Here is an 11392-nt window from a genome sequence, read left to right as displayed (position 1 = left end):
AATCTAGGGGAATAAGAAGGGACAATCAAGATCACAATTATCACTGGGAACTCATCTCCAATTAACCACCAGAAAACAAGTGGAGCCGTGGCTGAAAGTGTTAGAACACTAGCCTTGATCTCAAAAGCTCAGGGAGAGTGCTCAGGCCCTGAGCTTTACCTCCATGACCTCCAAGGGAGAAAAGAAAACCTAAATATTTATCCTTAAGAAATATCTAAGTATTCTAAGTATTACCTAAGTACTCTGCTCAAAACATCCATTTAATGCATGAGTCCATTTGGTAAACTTCTGGGGTGGTACTCGTTTACAAGGAGAATGTACATTGTCACGGTGAGGTTTAAGACACTGCGTTCTTCTACAGAATAACATGAGCCCCACAGTGGGAACACTGAGGCTCTGTGGACAGTCCTAATATTCCTGGCCAGGTCTCTGGTCCTGTGCTCCACTTCACCTTCTCCTCCTGTGGTCACGCCCCTTTACTCATTAACATTGCCTTTGTCTCATGCTTCTCATACTTGACTCAAATCCTCATTCACAGAAGTGCCATCAAGTTGCATGCTGCTCAGACAGAACAGAGCTCCCACTGCGACCCTGGGTACAGAAACACTATGTAAAAACATTGCTCATTATAACCCAACTGCATGTAATTTACTACATAAGATTTCACTGTTGCTGAAATGTTTGTCGGTTGTGTTCCTACTGCACAAAGTTCTATGGTCAGAACTATGTGACCACATCTTCCCAAGGCTCTGAGGGTTCAGGCCAGCATGCACTCTCAGTTCTCCCCCAATGCTGTTCATCACACCAAGAGCAACTCTGTCCCCAGTGTCTCTTAATGAGGTACAGAGGGACTCTCTCTGCCCAGACAAAGACATTCTGCTCATTCTAGACAGCCACAGACAGAAGCTTTCTCTGCCTCCTGCAAATAAGCTTTTCCTTTCTCCAACCATGAAGCCTGCTATCCTCCTGGTCTTCATTCTCTGCCAAGTTCTACCAGGTAACAACATTGTGTGTGGAGGAGCTCAGGTAGGGGCCTGGTAGGATGTCAGGAGTGAACAGCCCCTCTCACCTGTGCCATGAAAGGGGAAGTGGGTGTCTCCCCAGAAATTTGGAAGGTCTTTGACTGCGAGGGCTGCAGTGTTGTAAATCATACCCACATGTAAGTTCTGCTTTGGCTGACTGGATGTTTAAAAGGCAAAGAAACCCATGGATTTGGGTGCAGCTTCTAAGCATAGAGTGCTGCCCAAGGGACCAAGAATGTTGGGGGCAGTGGACTGGGAGCTTCCAGATGATAGGAGTCTGGCCTAGAAACGCCCTTTGCCAGGCATCTCTGCCTGTCTGTACTGGCGCGGTTCCTAGACTAGGTCCTCAGTATGACTTTGGGGCTGGGGTACAGAAATTTGCAAGCATTGGAAACAGCCCCCACTTTGTCTAATAACTGGAAAGGGCTCCTGATGATGATGCCCAGGAAAACAGATGCATTGCTTCACACCAGTGGGAATATCTTCTCATCTTTTCCTAAGAATTCAGAACCTCGCATGTTAAGGTAAGAGTAGAAAAGTCATGGGTATTTAAGAGCATAGGGGATCCTTCTTATATTTTTAGCAACTGCTAATGTACAAGTTTTGGTTCAAACAGACAGGTCTGAAAGTTTACAACAGAAAAGGTAATGCAAAGCACGATTATCCCTTGTGAATTGTGAATCCAGAGGTTCTCCTTCTATATGTGGAGCTGTGATCCATCTTCTGTGGCCGAGTAAATAATACTTCAGGCGGGGTAGCAAGGGGCAGCTTTAAGGACAAGTCTGATGTTGCAAATGCAATAGGAAAAAGAGGCACTGGGGGTGGGGTGGGGAGAATGCAGTTGGGAATCTAATGTATATTACAAAATTAGCAAGACTGAGCTGGGAATGTGGCCATCCTAGTGGTGGAGTGATTGTCTGGGAAGCATAAATCCCTGGGTTCGATTCCTCAATACCACATACAGAGAAGAAGCTGGAAGTGGCACTGTGGCTCAAGTGGTAGAGTGCCTGCCTTGAGCAAAAGAAGCCTAGGCCCTGAGTTCAATCCCCAGGTATGGCAATAAAATAAAATAAAGTAAAATGAACAAGACTGTGGGGAGGAGAAGGAGGGGTGAGAATGTTGAGTGGGGTGACATTGATCAAGATATATCATATTAATAAATTGCTTTCTTAAGTGGTAAGTCCTTAACGGTAATAGATATGAAAGATAATAATAAGGCTATAATGAAGTGTAGAGAAAATAGAGATGGAAAGCCAATTTGGTTTATCAGATATTTGTTGAGCATCCACTATATGTTAGAAAGCAAGTGCATCAGGAACAAACCCATATGATGACTTTGAATCCTGCGACTAGTCACTTCGCTATGCAATCCAGGTAGAAGTCTTCACACTTCCAACAAAGAGCTCTCTAAAAGGAAGAAAGAGACTTCACTAGTAAGATCTGTGGAAGAATTAGCACATGACAGCCAAGCACTGGTGCCTCATGCCTATAAATCTAGCTACTCAGGAGGCTGGGATCTGAGGATCCTAGTTCAAAGCCCACCTGAGCAGGAAGTTCTGAGACTCTTTTCTCCAATTAAGCACCAGAAAACCAGAAGAGGTGCTGTGACTCAAAATGGTAGAGCTCTAGCCTTGCGCACCCCAGCTCCACAAGTTCAAGCACCACTACCAACAAAAATAGAGAGAGGAGTGGGACAAAGAAGAGAGGGAGGGAGGTACGGAGGGAGGGATGGCGGGAAGAGCAACCCCATGAATAAAACATAGAAAAACCAACACAAGATTTGAAAGGCTAAAACACGAAGTTGAAAAGGTCTTGTAGGTATAGACTTCATAGGAACAATCGTGTTGATTATTTGTGAACACTAAGAGTGTCTGTATGTTAATGAGCGTGTGTTGTGTGTGTGTGTGTGTGTTGTTTACACATGTGAGAAGTACATTTCTATCTGTTATATCACATGAGCTTTGCAGGTCTGGAAATATCTTCCCAGAGCACATGTCAAGCTGCTCTGAGCACTGTAAAGAACTTATACCTCACGTCTAGAGTCTCAGGGAGCATGCAAAGAATCACTTCAACTGCATTTTCTGTTCTTTGAAGGGAAGGGTAGGCATTTCTCAAGATGATGTAAAGGTATTTCAATAAAACAAGAAACCAGCTTTGTCATGATCAGCACAGAAATAGATGCTGGGGAGCACCTCATGTTGGTAACCTCCTCCTGTACGGTTCTTTCTTATTCACAGTGCAGCCCAGTCACCTCTGAGAACCCCTTGTGGCCTGTCTGCCTCCTGAGCACTTACTGAGCGGCCACTCCTGCTAAACATGGGAGGGAAGAACAGAGGCAAAACATGACTGGCAAGCCCAGTGTGGGGTGGCAGGAATGGGAAGACACTGGGAAGGCCAGTGGAGAGGATCACAGGATCTTAATGAGATCACAGGAAAGCCTGGGATTCTGCAGAGGAGAACAGCGAAAGTTGTAAGAGAAGGAACTAGAATAAAGCTGAGAATGCAAGCTATGGCCCTGTCCTTGTCACTGGATGAAAGGTGACCTTAGGGGCCCTTGCTTCTTGACCTCACTCCAGTTCTTCTGTGGAGAGAAGAGGTAGCCTATGATGGTGTTGGAACACTCAACTTTACTTCAACAGCAGATGTCTATAAGTGATAGTTTGTCTGCAATATATAAAGGACAAGGCTAACTCCCAAAGAACTCCCAACACAAAGAAATGTTCTCTACATAACCTGAACTGTTGCAATGAGTAATGATAGGATATTTTCACAAAGTCCTGTGATTGGAGGACTCAATTGCTTCAGCCACAGTAAAATATCACAAGACATGGGAACACAGAGTAACAGGAAGTTTTCTCACTAACAGGCTGCAGGATGGAAAATGCCAGTATTGTAGCAATTGTTCCACAGTGCTTTAATGAATTCTTGCCATATTCCAAGGCTTGAAACTGGTTGTGAGACACACACACACACTCACACACACACTTACATAGTACCTGGGGGGAATGAAACCACAGATAATAGCAAGCACCAACACAAACATATTTACACATTGAATATGAAGGAATATGGTTTCCTTCCCCCAGAAAATACTCTCTCTGCCCATTTCTTTGAAGTGCATTGTCCTTTAAAGTTGTATTTCAGGTCCACTTTTGAAAAATATAGCTGATACAGATGTATTATAGATATACAGATATGAAAGATATATGATGACCTATAATATCAGAGGGAAGGGAAAGTGAAATATATTTCCCTTCTCTAAAAACATTCTACTCTAAGAAAAAGTAGTGATACTATGTACAAGTAGTCTCTCTTGCATCTGTCTGAGGAGAGAGTAGGTAGTAAGGAAAAGGAATAGAATATGATGTGAGTAAGGAAAATGAATAGAAGGTAATGTAAGGAAAATGAATACAAAGTAACATGTATCCTGAGAACTCAGGCAGGGCCAATGGACACTCTACTCCATCTTTTATTACTTAGAAACATCCAGCAGTGCTGGGTGCTTTTCAAGAAAAATTTCCCAAGTTTTTAAAGCATAGGTATGAGAAATCAAGTAACAACAAGCATCCATACAAAGTTGTTTCCAATCACTGTCCCCATCCCCACATAGAAAGGTAAAAATACAGTAAGACTGATGAATGGTTACCATGCCCCTCTTTCTGTGCAGTCAGAGGCAAGTTCAAGGAAATCTGTGAGCGACCCAATGGCTCCTGCCAAAGATACTGCATTGAAACGGAGGTGTATGTTGGACAGTGTTTAGACAACAGATTCTGCTGCCTGCCACTTGGCAAGCATCCCAGGATCGAGAACACCACCCCCAGGAGTAACCGAAGCCTCTTGACATTTTTAATGTTTTTCTTCCCCGCCATCTTTCTTTTTCTCACCAATATTCTTTCTGATTCCTCAATAAGCAGTGAAGAAAGATAAACAAAACCCTATTGTAAAACTCGTGTTACACCTATTATCCTCCATCACTGGTTGGCTCCAGGCCCATTCCATCCTTCCACTGGGTGGGGTTGGAAACCAGCTGGGCAGGGCGGGGCGCTTTCACCACACCTGCTGTGTGTGTGCCACACGGAAGCCTTCTACCACTCACAGGAGGAGACACACCCCTCTTCCGGGAAGACTGACAGGGTTTCCCTCTCTGACCAAAGCCAAATGAAAAAGCAGATGTCAGCCATTACCACAGATCTGGGTCCTGAACACAACAGTGCTTGCATCAAAATCCATGTCTGAGCAGGGGCCCGGAGCTTTTGTAGCCAGTCCCCATTATTGAGCATTTCCTCCCGTTGCATAAACCACTGCATTGCTTTTATGTGACCTGCTGTGAGAAATTGTCACAACCTTAGCCAACTGAAGCAATCAGGAGTTATTGTCTGCTAGGTTGAAGGGTTAGAAGCTTAGCACAGAGGCCAGGAATGGTGTCTCAGGCCTCTCCTGGCTACTTAGGAAGCAGAGATTGGGACAAAAGGGGTTCAAGGCCAGCTCAGCTCCTCTTCCCTCTCCCTTCCCTCTCCCTGCAAAAAGTGAATAAGATTCCATTTCAACAAATAAGCTTGGCATATTAATATGTGTCAGTATTCCCAACTACAGAGAAGGCATAGACAGGGAGATCACATCTGAAGGCCAGTCTGAACTTAAAGACTTAGCTGAAAAGTAAGGCAAAAAGCAAACAAACAAAAAACCTGGAAGAGTGCCAGCTGCCCATTAGCTCACACCTGTAATCTTAGCTGTAAAGGAGGCTGAGATCCAAGGATCATGGTTCAAAGCCAGCCTCGGCAGGAAAGTCCTTGAGACTACTATTGCTAATAAATTACCACAAAGCAGGAAGTGGAGCTGTGGCTTGAGTGGTAGCCTTAATTAAGCACAAAAGCTTAGGGATAGTGGCCAGGTCCTGATTTCAAGACCCAGGACCAGCACCAACCCCTCTCTCTCTCTCTCTCTCACACACACACACACACACACACACACACACACACACAATCCTAGAAAAAAAATGGAACCCTCCCAAGACAGACCTGATTACCCTGACTTTATCATTCATTACACATTGTATGCATGCACTGAATTATAATACTTTCATTACAGCATGCAATGGGAAAGAAAACATAAATAAGAAACTACGCTTGTAAGTTTTACAACAAAGAAAAGTGGCACCTGGTCCTGACCCTTGGTGAAATCCAGAATGCATAGAAAGAGGAAATAAGTAGCCACCTGCTTTCCTGTAATTAGGCTAATTGCTCACCTGGTTTCAGGGCTCCAGAGCTCAGAAGCATTCCAGCAGAGTTGTCTTTGCCCTTCTGTGTCTTAAGCTTCACTGCCCCAGAGGAGGTGCAGCCCCACCCCCAGCGAATAAAAGCCCAAGAGCCCCTTGAGGGTCACTGGCCACTGCCTCTGGGCCCTCAACCATGAGGCTCCACCCACTGCTTTCTGTTCTCTTCTTTGTGACTTTAATATCAAAAGGTAAGTGAGTGACATGAGCTCATAAGTGGCTTGTGAGGAGCAATCTCTGGGTGCAGGATTCGACTCTAAGCATCAAACCTCGGGGGTCCATGCGCAGCCCAGTACACAGGTACCTCCCATCTCCTTTAGAACCCAGGAAGCCAAGAGTAAGAGGCGGGGTGGGGAGTCCACCACATAAAAGGGGTGCAAGAACTCCATGAGTAGGAAAAAGGGGCCTAGTAGAAAAATGGATGTGTAGAAGCCTTCCAGGAGGCTCCAGGCCCAGAATAAAAAGTAACACCCGTCACCAGCACCCCACTCGCCCAAAAAGAGTGATTGAGGAGCTGTTAACGTTTGGTTAATGAATGGAAATACAGAGTAGATCCTAGTGGGACATGAGCAATATGTGGGGAAGACGTCCCCGAAGAAAACAGGAAAGCAGGGTGCTGAGATATAAAAGATAGAGGGCAAGAGTGCTCACCTCATATACATGAAGCCCTGGGTTCGAATCCTCAATATCTCACATATAGAAAAGGCCAGAAGTGGCTTTGTGGCTCAAGTGGCAGAGTGCTAGCTAGCCTTGAGCAAAAAGAAGCCAGGGACAGTGCTCAGGCCCTGAGTCCAAGCCCCAGGACTGGCAAAGAAAGAAAGAAAGAAAGAAAGAAAGAAAGAAAGAAAGAAAGAAAGAAAGAAAGAAAGAAAGAAAGAAAGAAAGAAAGGAAGGAAGGAAGGAAGGAAGGAAGGAAGGAAGGAAGGAAGGAAGGAAGGAAGGAAGGAAGAAAGAAAGAAAAGGCTGCCTTGAGGACCCAGCCCTGCAGACATCGCTACCCAAAGAGTCCCCTAGGACAGGCGCTGGCACCCAGGCCCAGCTCCACTCTGCTTTACCTGGGTACAGCAGGGCCATCAGCAGAAGGCTGGTGATGGGAGCGCAGAGCCAGCGCTTCATGTCTGTGCAGGGCGCTGAGGGCTGGAGGCCCAGGTTGAAACTGTAACCCCTCTGTACTTCACTTTGACAATAAAGGGATAAAATTAAATAAAAACTTTAAAAAGCCAGGCAATCGTGGCTCATGCCTGTTGTCCTAGTTACGCAGGAGGCTGAGATCTGAGGATCACAGTTCGAAGCCAGCCATGGCAGGAAAGTCTGTGAGACTGTTATCTCCAATGAATGACCAGAAAAGTGGAAGTGGTGCTATGGCTCAAGTGATAAAGTGCTAGCCTCAGCAAAAGCGCTCAAGGCAGCACCTTGGCCCTGAGTTCAAGGCCTACATTAAATAAACATTTTTAGTATTTTTTAGTAAAGCTTACCTGGTTTTAAAGAGCGGCACATTCACTGGCCACTCTGAATTTGGCTTGTCAACTCTGAAGGCTCTTCAAAAACTCCCTGGAATCTTGGAGCCCAGAACATTCCATGATGGTTCTACTACTAAACAAGAAAAAGCCAAGGCAAACACACACAACACTGAAACTCTCTCTCTCTCTCTAGTTATAGATGCAAATCACAAAGTTGAACACACAAAATAATAATAGTCATAAAGAGTCGGGACTGGTGGCCTGTTATCCTAGCTACTCAGGTGGCTGAGATCTAGAAGGTCACAGTTCAAAGCTAGCCCCTGCAGAAAAGTCTCTGTGGGATTCTTATCTCCAGTGAACCACTCAAAAACCAGCAATGGTGCTGTGGCTCAAGTGATAGAGCATTAGCCTTGACCACAAAGAGGCTCAGGGGCTGTGGCCAGGCCCTGAGTTCAAGCCCCGTGACTGACTAAATAAAATAAATTTTAAAAGAAGAAAATAAAATCAAGAACCCCAAAAAATTTTAAGTAAAGTCATAAAACAAGCTTTCATGAGACAAATGCATCATTGATGTTCCCACCTCAGGATGGTGAAAGCAGGAACAGACTCCAAGCAGGGCCCATGAGCAAAGGAAAGGCTCATACCCACCTGAGGCTCAGGTCCTTGAGGCCCCCTTCTTGTTCATCCCTCAATATCCCTGCTCATGCCAGAACCAATGTTGCAGCAGCTCCACCCAAATCAGCTTGTGCAAAAACACAAACAGCAGGAGTCACTTTTTCACCAGCATGGCGGCACATGCCTGTTGTCCCTATGATCCTCAGGAGACTGAGATCTGAGGATCATAGTTCAAAGCCAGCCTGGGCAGGGAAGTCCATGAAACACGCAGGAAGGCAGGAAGGCAAGAAAGGAAGGAAGTGAGGAAGGAAGTGAGGAAGGAAGGAAGGAAGGAAGGAAGGAAGGAAGGAAGGAAGGAAGGAAGGAAGGAAGGAAGGACCCACTACTCATTCTCATTAAAAAGTCATCCATGCCTTTTCTGAGGATCTTTCTGAATAACCCATCAAGCAAGTTAATAAAATCAGAAGATACTTTAGGAAGTGAAGAATCCATAAAGAAACAAAATGATCAGATCAATAAGTTAGGCATCAACTTTAGCATCCTCCAGAAGCACTTAAGTTAGTAGTATTTTAATCATTCAACTTTTTCTGTGTGCATGTGCCAGTCCTGGGGCTTGAACTCAGGGCCTGGGCTCTGTCGCTGAGCTTTTGCTCAAGGCTAGCACTCTACTACTTAAGCCATAGTGCCACTTCTCAAGCCAGAAGTATGGTTATTTTTCATAACACAAGCCGCTTATAATAAACATCCCAGTACAGCTTGTATGGTAAATGTTATGCATATTTTTTGCATAGGAGGAAGCTGTGGGCCTTTGCATAGGAGGGAGCTGGCAGCCTTGTCTGCAGTCTCCGAAGTTTTAGAATCCAGGTCTCTGACTCTAAAACTAGCATGCCTTGTATTATATTATTGTAAGGAGTACAGGTGACTCCATCTTGACTAGGGAAAGATGGTAGGAAATGTTAGGGGAGTAGATCAGGTGAACCTGACCCAAAATTCTGCTTCTGTAAATGGCTTGCTTAACTTGTTTGTTGCTTGCTCTACCCCTTGCGTAAACCCCCTACATTTGTACTATGGTTTTACATTTATAAACCCCAATTTAAGGACTGCTGGGGTCACAGTGGAAGCTCCTGAATCTGGCCTGTGTCACTGGCCAGTCAGCCCACTTTTCACTGTTGTAGTTTCAGCTCCCGAGTCTGTGCTGCATCCCTGGCCAGTCAGTTTGCTTTTTGCTTCCCCAATACGTCCATCTTTTTACTTGAGACTCTGAGTGGTGGACTCTTGGAGGGACATAGAATCGCCTCCCTTGAATCCCATAAGAATATCTCCTCATTTTATTTTTTCCATTAATTCACTAGCTTGTGTGCCATTACTAAAGCTTGAACTCAGGGGTCTGGGCACTATTCCTTAGCTGATTTGCTTAAGACTGACACTCTTACCACTTGAGCCACACCTCCACTTCTGGCTATTTGGTGGTTCATTGATGGTAGAGTCTCATGGATTTTCTTGCTTGGGCTGGCTGGGAACCATGATCCTCAGGACTACATAGCATGCATGAAGCATTGGATTCAATTCCTTGGTACTAAATATACCTAATAAATAAATAAATTTAATTTTTAATAACTCTCAGAGACAGTGACTAGGTCCTGAGTTCCATCTCCAGAATAGGCATGTGCATACACACACAAACACACTCACACATACACACAATTTAGGATAATAGTGGCAAATGGCATGACCCAGCTGAAAATCTTGAGTCTCAAATTATTTGCCAGCCCCTGGAGAAAAATCTTTCTCTTTTTAAGAAATTCATTGTCTCCCATAGTCAGGCCAAGTCCCCTGTCCTGACTATCTGGTAAACCCAAGAAACTTCCAAATTGTGAGAATAATATCATAAGGGTGATATTTTTATGCATCCTATCTTAACTGGCAGTGTTTTCCTTATATGTATCATAATTGAAATATTTTTGGAAAGAAGGGATGAGGGAAGAAGGCAGGAAGGAAAGGAGGAAGGAAGGGAGGAAAGAAAAAAGGAAGGAAGGAAGGAAGGACATGAGAGAGTGAAAGACAGAAACAGACAAAGGAGGATTGGAGGAGGCAGGGAGTTATGGTGGAAGAAAGCAAGTAAAAAATGGAGAAAGCAAAGAAGGCAGGCAGAAGAGAAAGAAGGAAGCATGGAAGGATATAAAAAAAGAAGGTAGCAGCAAAAGAAGTGAAGATTGGAAGGAAAGAAGGAAAGGCTGGAAGCTGGCAGACAGGTAAAGAAGAACCACAGCACAACTTCTGGCTTTCAGTGGTTCATTGGATACGAGAGTGTCAACCATTTTCCTGTCCAGGTAGGCTTTTAACTGTGATCCTCAAATCTCAGCCTTTTGAGTTGCTGGGATGACAAGTGTGCAACACCAGGCCCTGGTGTGTTGTGTGTGCTTTGTTATTTCATTATTTTTATGATTTCGTGGGAATATATGCCCTGGGGAAGTGTGGCCAGAGGAGGATTCATTGTGACAAAAACATAGCTAGGGTGGGTGTCTGAGGATATCAGTGTAGGAGTATGGGATGAGCTGCAGACTTGTGAGGGAAGGGCGGGTGGGAAGTGCCCTTCACATGGCCTGGGAGGGTTCATAACACTTCCTTTACACTGTGTCCAGCTGACAATCCCTCCCGCTGTTCATGGTCTTATTTGAGAGATGACAAGGAGCATTTCAGTGAAGCTACTTTAGATTACCTCCTTATAAACCATGTACACAAAAGAAAGTCCATGTGTTCTTTGATTCAATTATTTCATTTATTCATTCAATAAAGGATTTCCAACTCCAAGAAGGCAAGACTTTTTCTCATTTGTATTTTTTACCTCTTCCTTCCTCCGCACCCCCACCCCCTGGCCTTCTGCCTCCCCATTTCCTCCTTCTTCGTGACCCCCCCCCCACAAGTTCTACAGTTCATTTATATCATATATGTTTGTAAGTATTGCTGCTGCACGGTTTGTCTTTTTGTCCTTTGTCTCTTGGTTTTGGTATCCCCTTTCCCTT

General features: G+C 44.7%; 1 protein-coding gene across 1 annotated transcript; it reads left to right on the top strand.

Annotated features, from left to right (window-relative positions):
* The first annotated feature begins 948 nt into the window (after positions 1–948).
* Positions 949–7876, top strand: LOC125345604 (beta-defensin 108B-like). The gene is made up of 3 exons (XM_048337688.1): positions 949–997; positions 4690–4845; positions 7830–7876. The coding sequence occupies exons 1-3, from the start codon at positions 949–951 to the stop codon at positions 7874–7876; spliced, it is 252 nt and encodes an 83-aa protein (XP_048193645.1).
* Positions 7877–11392: the final 3516 nt, after the last annotated feature.

Source organism: Perognathus longimembris, unplaced genomic scaffold, assembly GCF_023159225.1.
Source record: "Perognathus longimembris pacificus isolate PPM17 unplaced genomic scaffold, ASM2315922v1 HiC_scaffold_5933, whole genome shotgun sequence".
Classification (NCBI taxonomy): Eukaryota; Metazoa; Chordata; class Mammalia; order Rodentia; family Heteromyidae; genus Perognathus; species Perognathus longimembris.
Note: the sequence above shows the minus strand (reverse complement) of the source record. Positions and strands in the feature narration are given on the sequence as shown.